This window comes from Acanthochromis polyacanthus, chromosome 23 (assembly GCF_021347895.1).
Source record: "Acanthochromis polyacanthus isolate Apoly-LR-REF ecotype Palm Island chromosome 23, KAUST_Apoly_ChrSc, whole genome shotgun sequence".
Classification (NCBI taxonomy): Eukaryota; Metazoa; Chordata; class Actinopteri; family Pomacentridae; genus Acanthochromis; species Acanthochromis polyacanthus.
Window position 1 is genome coordinate 2,041,477 of NC_067135.1, and position 16,201 is coordinate 2,057,677.

Sequence of the window (16,201 nt, forward strand, 5' to 3'; positions counted from 1 at the left end):
TCATCAAAACCACATTCACAGCTGTGACAAAAATAACAACCATGAACACAGATAAGCTCACAGACTGCACAGTGGATGACTCTGATTTGAATACACAAACTTTGTCTGTGTGTGTGCGTGTGCGTGTGCGTGTGTGTGTGTGTGTGTGTGTGTGTACTTGTTTCTGCTATACCGGTGGGGACTTTGACCTGACTATTTGCTATAAAGGTGGGGACTTGTCTTACGGTGGGGACCTAAAATGAGGTCCCCACGGGTGGCAACGCCGTTTTCTTGGCCATATTGTTGTTAATAAAAAATGTAAAAGTGCAAAAACGTTTGTTTAGGGTTAGGCATTGATTTGGTGATGGTTAAGGTTAGGGTTAGGGTAAGGGTTAGGAGTTGGATATGAATGGGAGTCAATGGTAAGTCCCCACCGGTATAGAAAAACAAACATCTGTGTGTGTGTGTGTGTGTGTGTGTTCTTGTACTTGCTACATTGTGAGGACCATTTTCTGCCTTTCACTATCAAAGTGAGGACATTTTGGCCGGTCCTCACTTTGAAACAGCCATGTTTGAGGGTGAAGACTTGTTTTTAGAGAACAGGTATGAATTGAGGTTTGGTTAGGGTTAGGGTAAGGATTAAGTTTAGGCAATCAGCTGTGATGGTTAAGGTTAGGGTAAGGCTCTAGGAAATGCATTACGCCTATGGATGTCCTCACTAAGATAGAAGTACAAACGTGTGTGTGTGTGTGTGTGTGTGAGTGTTCATAGAATGCTTCTGCAGCTCTTCATTTATCAGCTTGTCATGGTCACAGTGTTTAGTTTAATGCAAATGAAACATGATTGATCTTGTGGACACAGAGAGGAGGAGTTGGGCTGGAATAAGCAGTCAGTACAGTAGATCTGATCAAACCCTCCACAGAGCAGAGACACTGAGGGAGGAAGCTCTAAGAAACACTCTGAAGGTTGGTGTTCTTCTCATTTTACTTTTTAAATATCAATCATTTAAAGTAATCAGTTACATTAATGACTGAAATGCACAGACACACCTCAGTATTTTTGACACTTGTATAGTTGAAAGTTTTTTTAGATAAACGCTCAAGTTTGGTTTGATAATTACTATTCATTAAAAATTCAGCTGTTTGGGATTATTATTGATGACATATGCTGTGATGTGGCTGCATGAGCAATTCAAGACAAAATTTCTGCTGGAGTCACATCTCCTACCACACATTTGTTTTCTTTTATCAGACCTTCACAGACAAGCACAACCATCATCAAACAATCCCTCAAACTCTTGAAAGTAGCAAAAGACGATTTCATCTTTCACACATATGAAATTTAATGTAGTTTGCTGATTTAATCCACTTAAAATGTCATGTCTTCTTCCGTTCCAGATGTCAGTAAACTCCTCCTCATCCTCCAATGACTCCCTTCTTCATCCAAACATTTCCTCCATCAACTCTGACCTCCCTTTACTCATCTACTGTTACTTCTCCAGACCAGGCTCCTTCATCTTAACCACATTTTCCGTCACAGTCATCCTCCTCCTCCTCCCTCTCTGCATCTTCATCATCTACCATGGTCTCCAACAATGGAGACTAAATGGCTCCACCTCCTCAGCAGCAACCATGAGTCACTCTGACAGCTTCACCTACAACATGGTCACCATGGAGATGATTCGTGTCTCTGGGTGTGCTCTTTACTGTGGCGGTATCACTTATTTAAACCTATTAATTGTTGGGTTCTTTCTTTTTTCTTTCACCTGGTACGGTGAGATGTTCTTCCACGTCCTGACCTGTGTGGAGCGCTACCTGGCTGTGGTTCATCCCATCACCTACCTGAGCCTGAGAAAAGAGAGAGGGATCAGAATCAGGAACATCAGCATCGCCTGTGTCTGGCTGCTTTGCTTTGTAATGATGGGTTGCATGATGATGGGAAACTCATTCGTCATTGTGGATTTAAGTCTCTTGACACTGTCTTTAACTATCGTCTCCTTCTGCAGCGTTTCTGTTCTCTGTGTTCTGATTGGTCCAGGTCCAGGGGAACAGGGTGGAGACAGGAAGAGGGTTGACCAATCAAAGCAGAGGGCGTTCTACACCATTATGGTCATACTGGGAGTAGTGGTGGTGAGGTTTTCATGGAATCTGGTTTGGTCTGTGCTCTCTGTGTCCGTAGGAAATGCTGATTGTGTGGTGTTGACCAGTGGTATCTGGTTTAATCTGCCCAGTGCTCTGGTGTTACCGCTGCTGTTTCTACACAGAGCAGGAAAATTAGGTTGTTGTAAAAGAGCATCCAATTAGAAAACATGCTAAAGTCATTGAATTAAAATCACTTCTTTGTCTGTCGCTGGCCCAGACTCTGGAATCATCTGTTTGTCTCGCTCAGCTCAGCGTTCAGCACCGCCATCCAGAAACCTCTGCTCTAAACTCTCCCAGCTTACTGTCCCAGACATGTCAATCTTTTTCATTTATAATCATTGTCTGTTGTACTGATTTATGAGACCATTTCCTCCTTTCCTGTTGAATTGCATCTTTCATTGAAATTGTGTAGAATATGTTAGATTGTAAAAAATTGATTGTTTTTGTTCTGTAAAGTTCTTTGTTATGCATTATGTTTGCATGAACAGTGCTCTAAAAATAAAGCTTGATTGATAGATAAACACATATTGTGGTCACTGACAAAAACAAGAACATTTGTAATTATTGCAACTAAACTGTTAGTACTTTAACTCCATTAACATGGTTATAAAATGACTTGTGAACACCAGAACCTTCTAAAAAATATCTGCAGCAGTTCAGACAGTGTGGTAGATGGTACATTATGTCAGCCTCTATGGACAGCTTCAATAAGATTAACTTTGCATAAAGATATGAAAAGAAGTCTGACGAATATTGTGAGTTCAATCTAAACTAAGAAGATGGGCAGTGAATACATAAACCTGACAGTGAAGCACAGAAGTGGGAGTGTGAAAATATCCAGTTGTATGACAGCAAGAGGTGTTGGGGAGATGACATATACAGAGATTTATACAGGCATCATAAATGCCAGAGAATATACCAAAATATCTACTGACAAGACGATTCCTGGTCTGCAGAAGTTTGGCAGAAGAAGAATATTCCAACATGGTCCCATCCAAAGCACACTGAGTGTCAAAAGAAGAAAAAACATAAAAACTACAGCTGTGTTAAGTATGTTGCTTGAGTTGAATCCCAAAGTACGCTTTTAGAATTTTAAAGAAATATGTGGAGCGACAAAAGCCCTCCAGCTAAGAGCAGTTTAATAGAAAGCAGTCACTGAAGAAGAGCAGATCATGTCTACAGAAAGCTGGTTTACACCATGCCTCATTAATAAAAGGTGGAAATCCAAAATATTGAAATAACGGAAGTTTTGAATCCCAGTAATAAAAGATAGACTGACTTCAGATCATATTATATACTTCAAATTATTCATGAGAACTTGAAGACTACAGTATTCTTACAGACAATATTTCCAAATAATCTCTTCTTGAAGTGGTCAATGTGCAGTCAAAAGATAGATCAAGGACTTGGCAGAGCGGTAGACCCCCCGGATTGAAGAATCATCAATACATTCAGTTCTTTTGATTGTCAGTAGTCTCCTACTGTCAGCTTCACAGGGCAGTCTAGATAGTCTCCTTTAAATCAGCTGAACAATAACCTCCTGACTGGACACACTCCTCCCCAACATCAGAACTGGATGCAGGTGATTAGCGTGATGTGAGTCAAAGCCACAGTTTTTACAGACCTACTGCCCAAAGACTCTGTGAAAGAGAGCCTGAAACAGCACCTGTGTTTCCTGTCAGCTCTCTTCTAACCTTTCCTGTCCAGACTTATGCCTGACAGTGGAGCTAACCCTACATGACAGCTACACAGCATCGCTGAGCTCAATTTACAGGTTCAGATGACTGTCGATGTTAACCACAGCACCAACAAATAACCCAACACCCAAGAAGAAACACAACTATGAGGAGAAATACCCCAATTCAGATTTAAAAGCTTAAAAATAGCAATGCTGTTTCTACTCCAAGAAATCTACTCAACATTTTGTCGTTAAAAGAACAAGCGCAGACTTCCAGATGAAACCTCCGTTTTAAAAAAGATTCAGAAACCCTCATATTATGGGAACGTTGCCACGACTCTTATTACATTTTTTATTGTTCATGTTCAATCAGTTCTAAAATTTGTTGAGTTATTTCAACAGAAATGGTATTCTTAGCATAAGAGTAAATGTGGTAAATTGAAGGGAATATAATTGATACAGAGGAGGGCTTTTTGATGTGCAGTTCTAACTGTGAAACCTGAAGAGTGAAAAACTACAAACATGGCAACCTCTACCTGCTGACACCATGATGGACAGTTTATCCACTGCAGTCTGAGCATGGCGAACGATGGATTTATACACTGCTCATCTTTTTTCTCTTCATTTTATTGCATTTCTTTTCAGCCTCCGTCCCCCTTGTGGCTGCCGTTGGCTCTGATGGTGAAAAACTACAAAGATGGCTACCTTAGTCTGCATTCTTGCACACACTCAGCTGTTGCATTGACCTGCTGACGCCATGATGAACAGTTTATCCACTGCAGTCTGACCATGGATCACCTCTGGATCTGTCCTTCCTCCTTTTCTTTCCCTACATGGATGTTTTCTTTCTTCTCGGTGACATTGCTCTCTCCCTCTCTCTCCCTTCTCCTCACCCTTTGTCATTTCTCTTTCTCTGGTCTTTATTTGTCTGTGTGCTTCTTTCTTATTGTCTTAAAAGGCTGCCAGAATCTTTTATCAAAGAACCGAGCTTCAACAAAAAAAGAGAAAAACAAACAAGACATGTTTTGGAGATTTTTGAATGTTAATTCATCATCTAAATGTATTAACTCTGTTGTTAATGATTATTTACATGACAGTCCAACAAGAAAACTAAACCACACGTCTTCTTTTCTCAGTGATCATTTATCTGCAGGCTCATATTTAAATGAAACAACAAGAACAGCCGCTCTGGACTCAATCACTTTATTTGATTTGAATACACACCTGTCTCTGATTATGTAAAAGTCATTTGAATTCTGATAAATGTTCATTTTAATAAACACATCATGAACCGCTGACGTATTGTTGAACAAGACTCTGAGCTCTGGTCCTGGACAAAACATGTAAACCTTCCATCTGTTACACAATCACACAAACTGATGTTGTAAAGTTGTGTAAATGTGGATCAGATGTCAGTTTCCAACAGTGTGTGACTCTGTAACGCAGCAGGAGGAAGGTCAGAAAGAAACACTGCTGACAAGGTGGGTGTCCTTTAAATCTGTCATCATGTTTTACTTCATGTTGTTTGGAGCTGAAAATAGTTTTTATTTTTGATTAGTGATGATTTAAAGACCTATTACTGACAGAGGAAAGACATAATTTAAATATAAGCTAAATCTGTCTTACAGTGAATTCTTCAACAATCATTTAAAGAATTATTCTGAAGTATTTGTCAGACTTCAGTCTGCCTCGAATCCAGGAGTGAACAATAGTGAACAGAGAGAGGAGTGCTGGTGTCTCAGAAACAATAATCTGTCCTTCAATGAAACAAAGTAAAGAAAATAAACAGTGTTAATATTTCAAGCTGGATGTGTTTTGGAAGTGATGGAAATGAATCTATTAATTAGTTCATAGCAGTAGCAGAAGCATTACTGAGGGAAAAGCAGTAATCCTACATTGCTAAATACTCTTTTCTCATTCACATTGTACAGAATAGCACATTTCTGAATTACATATACTATTAATTGGACTTTAATTACTGATTCATTAGTGTCCATCTCCATCTCCTACCAATGAAGCAGACCTGCTCCACCTGAACAAGGAGCTGAGCAGCATTGTGTTGAATGAACTGCAGGAGCTCTGACGGAATTTATTTTGTTGTCATTCTAAATAAATACAATTGAATTAAATCCCTTTCAGTGAGGACTCAGTCTGGATTAAAGTTCCAGCTCATGTTCCAATAACACCTTCAGGTCATGTGACCAAGGTGTGTCTCCATGACTTTGATGCAGACTGAAATGTGGTTGTTTACTGACATCTAGTGGTTCTGATACACAACTGCAGCTAATCTGGATCAATATTCTGCAGGATTCACTGATGTTTCATGTTTTCTGTGGTGAATGAGGTTCATTTCAATCAGCAACATGATAGGAGATAAAAATCTGGTTATAATACGATTTAAAATGGTTTTATATTACAAGAACCATTATTATATGCATCATTTACACTCTGCAGAGCCAGAACTGTCGAAGGGATACAATTTTGTCAAGGAGTGTGGAAGTGGAGGAAGATGATCAACGACAATGGAATGAAAATTAATTATGTCTTCTTGGGGTTGAAAATTACCCCCCAGCAATGGATGATAGATCCTTTTTCCAAGAGACACTGACACATTTAATCCATTTGATTGTCTTCTTCTCTTCCAGATGTCAGTAAACTCCTCTTCATCCTCCAATGACTCCCTTCTTCATCCAAGCATTTCTTCCAACAATCCCTTTCCTTCATACATCTATTGTTTCATCTCCAGACCAGGCTCCTTCATCTCCACCTCATACTTGATCACCTACATCCTCCTCCTCCTCCCTCTCTGCATCTTCATCATCTACCATGGTCTCCAACAATGGAGACTAAACGGCTCCACCTCCTCAGCAGCAACCATGAGTCACTCTGACAGCTTCACCTACAACATGGTCACCATGGAGATGATTGGAGTCTTTGGGTCTGTCCTCGGGGTTTGTGGTATCTACAGTCAACACGTAAAGACTTTTCTTGTTGGGTACTTTGTTGCGTCTTTCTTCTTCTTTGGAGAGACTTTCTTCCACATCCTGACCTGTGTGGAGCGCTACCTGGCTGTGGTTCATCCCATCACCTACCTGAGCCTGAGAAAAGAGAGAGGGATCAGAATCAGGAACATCAGCATCGCCTGTGTCTGGCTGCTTTCTGTTGTAGAGACGGGTCTGTTGATGATCAATGACATCAACAGTAGTATGGCTTTCTGTACCTTAGTATTATCTTTAATAGTGATCTCCTTCTGCAGCGTTTCTGTTCTCTGTGTTCTGATTGGTCCAGGTCCAGGGGAACAGGGTGGGGACAGGAAGAGGGTTGACCAATCAAAGCTGAGGGCATTCTACACCATTATGGTCATACTGGGAGTGCTGGTGTTGAAGTTTTCATCGAATCTGGTTTGGCTGTACTCTCTGCATCTGGAAGAAATGATGTTTGTGTGATAATAACCAGTGGTCTCTGGTTTAATCTCCCCACCAGTCCGGTGTTACCTCTGCTGTTTCTACTCAGAGCAGGAAAATTAGTGTGTTGGAAGAAAAGCATGCAATAAACACAAGTGGAAGATTTTTTTGCAGAATTTTACATCTATGCATCTGTAAGCAGTCGGTTTAAATCCCACCACAATGTAGTCTGCTGAGAAATTAATTCATTTCACTAATTAATATGCAAATTTAAATAGCAAGAAATTCCAAAACTTAATAAGAAAGCCTGTGGTTCAGTTATTAAGCGTCTGTTTGTTTTCGTGTTGCAAAGACACATGACATGATACAGGTACATTAATAAATACACAGTCTGTCTGGTACCACATGTAGCAGACATGCTTAGAAAAATGTCTGTCTGGAGATGTTGGACTTCGTGAATCAGCTGTCTGCTGAGGATTCAGATGAGAAATGAGCTAAACAGGCTTAAAATGCGGATAGAGCTGCAGAGTTCAGACACATTCCTTTTACTTTAAAGGGAATTATTTAATTTATATTCGCCAAGTAAAAGGGACTTAAGAGTCTCCTGCAACCCTGTGAGGATGTACTTTGAAATAACAGAGCTTTCAGCAAATTGCTAACATTAGCATGACAACATGATCATAATGCTGACATTCTGAGATGATATAATGTTCACCAAGACTGTCCTACCAAACCACACAAATCAAACGTGGTACATTTGTCCACATCCTGACTGAATTCATATCTGTACAAATAAAATGCATTCTGATTTATAATTTGCTCCTTTTCTGTCTTCGTAGTTTGATAATTGTTTTAAAGTCACGATAACCACATGGCAATTTTCTGTTCGCTAAGCATCACTGCATTTCCTGTATAAAGCACATAAAAACTGTTTTGTAGCTGCTGTTTCAATAAATAATTCAGACTAAACAATGATCAAACATGTTTGCTTGTATTTATGTATCTTAAATGGGACTATTTAAACAGATTTGTGCACACCAGCATCAGTCTTCCATGAAATTATACCAACAGTGTGATTGTTACTGTAAAGAATCACCAAAATCACTCACAGGTGTCCAGAAAATTATACAACCACGCACACAGAAACACAGCACACAGTTTAACATTCAGATATCCTTAAAAAACTAGCTGAATTCCTTCTTCTGTTCATCCTGATGGAATGGTAAAATAAACTACTGTGAGTGATACTCACTGCACAACTAAATTAAATACACCCTATTTGCAAAATCACTTAAATATCAAATGATACAGCACTGTATCACCACACAATGATTTCATTACTTCCAGGAAATGTAATATTTCCTCTCAACGAAAAATTTTAAAAAAAAATTGTTAAAGACTGTACTGATAAAACAGGATCAGTTCTTCCTGCTCCTTTTTGAACAACTGTGAGCACTGGATCTTCCTGATCCTCTTCAATATCTACAGTCAACGGTTCTTCCTGCACCTCTTTTAAATCTGCGGTCAACGGTTCTTCCAGCACCTCTTTTAAATCTGCGGTCAACGGTTCTTCCAGCACCTCTTAAATCTGCGGTCAACGGTTCTTCCAGCACCTCTTTTAAATCTGCGGTCAACGGTTCTTCCTGCACCTCTTTTAAATCTGCGGTCAACGGTTCTTCCTGCACCTCTTTTAAATCTGCGGTCAACGGTTCTTCCTGCACCTCTTTTAAATCTGCGGTCAACGGTTCTTCCAGCACCTCTTTTAAATCTGCGGTCAACGGTTCTTCCTGCACCTCTTAACATCTGCGGTCAACGGTTCTTCCAGCACCTCTTTTAAATCTGCGGTCAACGGTTCTTCCTGCACCTCTTTTAAATCTGCGGTCAACGGTTCTTCCTGCACCTCTTAACATCTGCGGTCAACGGTTCTTCCTGCACCTCTTAACATCTGCGGTCAACGGTTCTTCCTGCACCTCTTAACATCTGCGGTCAACGGTTCTTCCTGCACCTCTTTTAAATCTGCGGTCAACGGTTCTTCCTGCACCTCTTTTAAATCTGCGGTCAACGGTTCTTCCAGCACCTCTTTTAAATCTGCGGTCAACGGTTCTTCCTGCACCTCTTAACATCTGCGGTCAACGGTTCTTCCTGCACCTCTTAACATCTGCGGTCAACGGTTCTTCCTGCACCTCTTAACATCTGCGGTCAACGGTTCTTCCTGCACCTCTTTTAAATCTGCGGTCAACGGTTCTTCCTGCACCTCTAATGTCTGCGGACACAAGTTCTTCCTGCACCTCTTTCATATCTGTGGTCAGGCGTCTTAACGTCACCAGCTTGACCAGATGGTAAACACAACCAATAAGATCATAATGCCCTCTCCTTCAACATCGCTGCATCCTTATCACCCATCTCACTGTTTTGTCTCATACATTCAGGTATAGAAGCTTCTGTGCCAGATCCAGCAAGATGCTCAGCAGTTTGTTTGTTTTTTCTCACAGACTACACAACACACCCATGCACCCTCTGATTCCCACATCAGCAATATCACCTAAAACAGACTGAACTGCTTCATTTATCAGTGATACAACTCTGAAATGAACAGTCCTATTAACCATCACTGAAGCCTAAGAATCACATTGAAACTAAGAAGTTGTTCAGATTGTTTAATTTGAATTGACCATTAAAGTGATCATTTATCAGACAGCTTTAAATGACAATGTCAGCACACCCTGTTGTGTATTCAATCCTGAACACCTCTGTAGATCTGTGATTAGCTCTCATCCTGGAAACTTGGCAGCAAACACTCAAAAGATGAATCATGCCCAATCAGGATGTCTCGTGTTAATTAAAAAAATAGTTTCAAAATGACAGTTGCCCCAACATTCAGGATGTTAACAGCTGATCTAACATTTATTCGGTCACCCTTGTAACATTTGGATGATCTCTCTAATTTGCAATACAATAGCAAATGTTCCTACTGTAATCCTGTCTTTGTGCTCAGGTTTGAATTTTAGTTTCAGCATTTAAACACAACAGCATGATTTTGTCAGCAAGGGAGAGTGTTTTCTTCTACCGACCCACAATTGATAAATCATTCAACATTTCATCTAACAAAATCCATGTCCACCAATCAGAACCAAAAAGCTGCTGGCTTTTTGATTTCTCTCAGAAATCAAGGACTAATTGAATCCAATCATTGACCTGTGGTATTGTTCTTACAACATGGTAGTTTTCATGGTAGGCAACAGCGGAGTGCCAGGTCAATTAAACCAGAAACCACTGGTAACTATCACACAATCAGCAATTCTGACAAACTCAGCACAACCCACACCACATTCCAGGAAAACTTCAACACCAGTACTCCCAGTATGACCATAATGGTGTAGAACGCCCTCTGCTTTGATTGGTCAACCCTATCCTTGCACCCATCCTGTTCCCCTGGACCTGGACCAATCAGAACACAGAGAACAGAAACATTGCAGAAGAAGATGGTAGCTAAAGACGATATCACAAAGCAGAGATTCACAAAGATGAAGTCTTTTGCCACCATCAAACTTGTCCCTATAAAGCAAAGCAGCCAGACACAGGTGATGCTGATGTTCCTGATTCTGATCCCTCTCTCTTTTCTCAGGCTCAGGTAGGTGATGGGATGAACCACAGCCAGGTAGCGCTCCACACAGGTCAGGATGTGGAAGAAGATCTCTCCACAAAAATCGAAACACAGGAGACAGTTCCCAACCAGTGCAAAGTTTAGATGAACAGGTGGATCGGTGGGCATCAGCAGCGATGCTCCTCGTCCTCTTCCACTGACTGAACAGAGTAGATGCAGAGGTGTGCTGCAGCCCTCTCTGTCAAATCACAAGTTATGATATTGAATCTCTTAAAAAGGAGGAGGGGGAGATTTGCAGATCCTTAGAAGTTGACTTAAGAAGACTTAAGCAGAAGATGATTTAAAAGGAGAGAGGCTTGCGACGTCCTCACTTTGCACCTGCATGAACTAGTGCAAAGCTCTAATGATGTCTTTGTTTCTACATGTGCATTAAAAGACTACATCTCCCAGCACCGATAGGTGAGAAGGAAGCAGGGATGTTTGACGACTGTGGCCAGAAAGAGGGATTTTTTCAGACCTTAACTGTGCTAAATATGCCAGCAATGATTGATTGTTTCTGTAAAGCATCATTAAACTGCAGTCACAGGTGTGATTAAAACCACACAGTAAATGATTTGAATACACAAACTTTGTCTGCAGCGGCTGTGATCAGGTGGTAGAGCAGGTCGTCCAATGATCGAAGGGTCGGCGGTTCGATTCCCGCTCTCGCCTTGTGCTGCACGCCGAAGTTTCCTTGGGCAAGATTGTGAATCCCCTAATTGCTTACCAGTGACTGTTCCACTGGTGTGTGAATGTATACTGACTGATGTTGCAGGTTGATTAGCAACCTGCACATTAGTGTGTGAATGTGTGTGTGTCTGGGTGAATGGGAACAATTATTGTAAAGAGCTTTGAGTACTCTGATGAGTAGAAAAGTTCTATATAAGAGCAAGTCCATTTACCATTTACTTGTGTGTGTGTGTGCTGGAGTGAGAATTTGTTTCTGGAGTTCATAAGTTATCAAGTTTGACAGTTTGTGATAGTCACAGTGTGTTGCTCATGTAAATTAAACATATTTGAATTAAACTCATGGAGACAGAGAGGGGGAGTGGTTCTGTAATATACAGTCAGTACAGTAGATCTGGATCAAACCTTCAGAGTCCACCGAGGAGAGACACAGAGGGAGGAAGCTCAGAAACAAGCACTCACAAGGTTGGTCGTTTTCTCTCTTTTTTTTAACATCATCATTATCTAGAACGCACAGAAAAACCTTCATGTTTGGAAAAACGGCTAATACACGTTTTTTAAATTCATAAGTTTAAACATAACTGGAACTGCTTTACTGATAAATAACTATCCATCTAATTGTATTTTTTACTGACGCTACATAGTGTGATGTGGTTACATGTCGGGAACTGATGGATCTAAGACTGATTTATTGATCAGACGGTGAACGACAGCATGTTTAAAACAAGATGGTTCACAGCCACTGAGCAGGGAGATATCGATTATTGATCAGATACTCAGAACAACAGCGTCCAACACTTCATTAAGTTGACCTGATAGAATAATGTCTATGTGGCATGTGCTAAGGATCAAATGAGACTCAATACGTGCCAAAAAAAAAAAAAAAAACAGATGATGGGCTGAACTCTGATGGTTTGAATGGTTTGATTTGAATATTTCTCTGCACAACAACCACAGCTACAGGTGTGACTGAAACAACAACCACGAACACAGAAACACTCACAGAGCACAGAGTTAATGACTGCTTCATCTGAATACACAAATCTTTGTCAGCACACCATTTGAATTCTGTTTACTGTTCATCTTAACGGACAAAACAGGGTGCAGCTGAGGTGACGTATTGTAAAGATGCTGGCAAAGCGTTAGAATTGTTAGTTGAATAAGTTGTCAGTTTAAAATGTGTTGAATTCCATGAATAGAACAAAGTGATAATCAATGAATATTATTTGTGATACTGTCTTTAAAGAAAAGGGAAATTACTGACACTAATAATGATTCATTAAGGATCAGCATTGTGGACAGCTGAAATACTCAGAAAAAACTCAATGTTTGCAAACACATTTGATGCAGATTTCTACTAAACTGGGTCGTTTAAATGAAGTTGGAAGGCACAGTTTGATTCATAAATCACATTTCATTAAAAATATTAATGTTTAGTTATTTTTTATTTCAATATTTGGGAGCAAAGCAAAAACAACAAAAAGTTAAATCAAGAATCAATAACAGCAACACAGGCTCCAATCATTTCATAGAAACTAATTTCATCCTTTTGTGATGTTCTTTTCTTTCAGACATGTCAGTAAACTCCTCCTCATCCTCCAGTGACTCCCTTCGTCATCCAAACATTTCCTCGATTATCTACAACCTCCCTTTAGACATGCATTGTTACGTCACCACACCGAGCTCCTTCATCTTAACATCATTCCTCATCACCCGCACCCTCCTCCTCCTCCCTCTCTGCATCTTCATCATCTACCATGGTCTCCAACAACGGAGACTAAATGTCTCCACCTCCTCAGCAGCAACCATGAGTCACTCTGACAGCTTCACCTACAACATGGTCACCATGGAGATGATTGGAGTCTTTGGGTGTATCCTCATGATCTGTGGCGTCTACAGTGATCATTACAACATCATCATTGTGGGATTCTTTCTCTCTTTTCTCATCTGGTACGGTGAGATGTTCTTCCACCTCCTGACCTGTGTGGAGCGCTACCTGGCTGTGGTTCATCCCATCACCTACCTGAGCCTGAGAAAAGAGAGAGGGATCAGAATCAGGAACATCAGCATCGCCTGTGTCTGGCTGCTTTCTGTTGTAATGGTGGTTCTGGTGGTGAGTGAAGATGCTACCATGGTGGTCGATTCCTGCCTCTCCGTATTTTCTTTAACAGTCGTCTCCTTCTGCAGCGTTTCTGTTCTCTGTGTTCTGATTGGTCCAGGTCCAGGGGAACAGGGCGGGGATAAGAAGAGGGTTGACCAATCAAAGCTGAGGGCGTTCTACACCATTATGGTCATACTGGGAATGCTGGTGTTGAGGTTTTCATGGAATCTGGTTGCAAATGTTAACTACTTGATGGAAAAAGGTCTTGAGTGTGTGATGATGTCAGTTGGTGTCTGGTTTAATCTTCCCAGCAGTCTGGTGTTACCTCTGCTGTTTCTGCACAGAGCAGGAAAACTGGTGTGTTGGAAGAAAAACATCCAGTGAGGAAAAGGCTGGACTAGGAACAAAAAAGAAAAGTCACATACAAGTTTGATAATTTTGGTGATTTCTCAGTTAATATAAAATCAGTTCCATACTCATCTTGTTTTCTCTTTACTATTAGTTTCTTCTTCACTGAATAATACTGATTTAACAACTATGCAATGTGCTACCCATGGATTTATGCAACTTTACATTTGTTTCAGCAATTTTGTGTACATTAGTTTCAGGGTCTCCCTAAAAAGAAAATATACCAGCAACTGTTACTGTAACGTATCACTGAACTGCATTAAAGACATATTAAGCCACCGTTTTGTTTCATGTGTGAATTTCTGGAAAGTCAGCAACTAAATGTGATGAAGGAGCACTTCATGGTTGTCCAAAATAAGTTAATTTCTGTAAACGACGACTCAGAAAAACAAAGCCAAACATGGTCCAAAATGACAAACTTGCACAAAGCAGTTTTCACTTTGTTGGAAATGACAAAGACCTGTTTAGATTTATTCAAGTCTGTTTGAACCCTTTTCATAATAGAGTTCATGGCAGAGCTGTGTGGATTATTTATGGGTGAGGTTTCAAATTCATTCTGAAGATGGATAAAGTCTGTCCTGTCTTTATTACAGACAAATGATAGAAAGATAAAGCAGAGGTAGATTCAGAATAGTGCAGAGAAAGAGCGATTAGAATGATCCAAACAGTCTGTGAACAGAAATGACACTGTTTGTAGATCTTCCTGAGGACAAAAAGGAGGATTACTGCATAAACACGAACACTGCACTGACCCTGATGAGACAGGAATGTAACGGGACATGGAACCATCCACAATCATTTGGATCAAAGCCAGATTTTCTGAGGTCACTTTTAAATATTTCAAAATAAAATGCAAATATGTGGGTCAAAAAACAACAACAACCTATTTTCCTTCTTTTCTCCATCAGCTGTATCGACAGTCTGTTCAGATCAACAGTTATTGAAAAACTTCATGAAAGCAGATTCTCAGACTGCTCCATTCACATCATTATCTACTCTGACATCAACTCCACAAGAAATAAAATGAAATAAAACTCCCTCCCTGTCCCAGAGACACTCAAAGAATTACAAAGTGAAGGAGCAGTGAACCACCTTCTCTGAGTCAACCTAAAACCCGACTGATCCACAGCAGAGCCCTGAAGCACGACACATTACTGGTCAAGATGTAGGAAACTGCTCTGTTCTCTGAACCACTTCGGTCCAAATCCTGCAGCCTCTGCATCAGGCCTCATCGCTACAGTAACAAAGACAATGAACCTTCAATATACAAGAGTCTGACTGGAAGAGAAATCTGGATATGAGCAGACAGAGAAACAGAGAAGGCGAGCGTCGTAGCAGAGCAGCCATGTTGGATAGAGAACGATCAGCACAGCAGCAAAAACCAAACACCTGAAGAACGAACAAGCTCTCACCTTTAGATGAACGTTTGAACATTAAAACAGAAACAGAGCAGCAGCTGTGTTTGACAGACAGACCAACATCGCTTTGAGATATTCAGGCATTCATGTTGGAAAGATGCACGGAGAGAAAGACTGATAGAACCACATTTAGATGAACACGTTTCTGCACCAAAATGGATCTGATGCGACGATGGATCAGCAACAAGATTCAACAGAAAGTCAGAAGGAAAGTAAGAGAGTCATGGCACGGCGGCCATGTTGGAAAGACAAGAAGAGAGTGAACACTGGGACAGAGACAGACCGTGATGAATGGGAGGATGGAGATCAGCACGGCGGCCAAACAAAAACCCAACACACGATTAAACACAATCAGAGATGGAATTAGACAATCATGGCATGGCGGCCATGTTGGAAAGACAAAGATAAAGGAGGCGGAGAGAAACACGTAAAAATACAAGAAGAAAACAGGCTGTTAGATTCAGATGGAGATGATTGGAGAGAGATCGGCACGGCAGCCGAGAAAAACCAAGAGAAATGAAATAAAAATGGTTCTTACTGTTGGTAGATCTACCTGCAGGAAAACAGAAAAGAACAGAGTCAGTTGGAGTGAAGTTTGATAGTCACAGGTGGAGCTTCATTCCAATGACAGTGAGATCTGTTGGAACTAAATCATCACAACAACCACTTCCAAACACAAAGTGTAGTCATCTTATTTGATCTCTCTGTTGTCTGGATTTCTGTCACAGAATGAGCTCTAATA

The 16,201-nt window shown here is 40.6% G+C and overlaps 2 protein-coding genes across 3 annotated transcripts; both read left to right on the top strand.

Moving 5' to 3' along the window:
• The first annotated feature begins 496 nt into the window (after positions 1-496).
• LOC127532410 (uncharacterized) lies at positions 497-2,641 on the top strand. Of its 2 annotated transcripts, none has more exons than XR_007939858.1 (2): positions 497-944; positions 1,758-2,641. XR_007939858.1 is itself a non-coding variant. In XM_051944040.1 (2 exons), the coding sequence occupies exons 1-2, from the start codon at positions 819-821 to the stop codon at positions 2,280-2,282; spliced, it is 1,032 nt and encodes a 343-aa protein (XP_051800000.1). In that variant the 5' UTR covers positions 497-818; the 3' UTR covers positions 2,283-2,641. The 2 variants fall into 2 exon arrangements, 1 of the variants encoding a protein (XP_051800000.1); XM_051944040.1 differs by having other exon boundaries at positions 1,377-2,641.
• A 9,291-nt stretch (positions 2,642-11,932) lies between these two features.
• Positions 11,933-14,300, top strand: LOC127532411 (uncharacterized). Its single transcript, XM_051944041.1, has 2 exons — positions 11,933-11,997; positions 13,104-14,300. The coding sequence occupies exon 2, from the start codon at positions 13,106-13,108 to the stop codon at positions 14,015-14,017; it is 912 nt and encodes a 303-aa protein (XP_051800001.1). The 5' UTR covers positions 11,933-11,997; positions 13,104-13,105; the 3' UTR covers positions 14,018-14,300.
• The last annotated feature ends 1,901 nt before the right edge of the window (positions 14,301-16,201 follow it).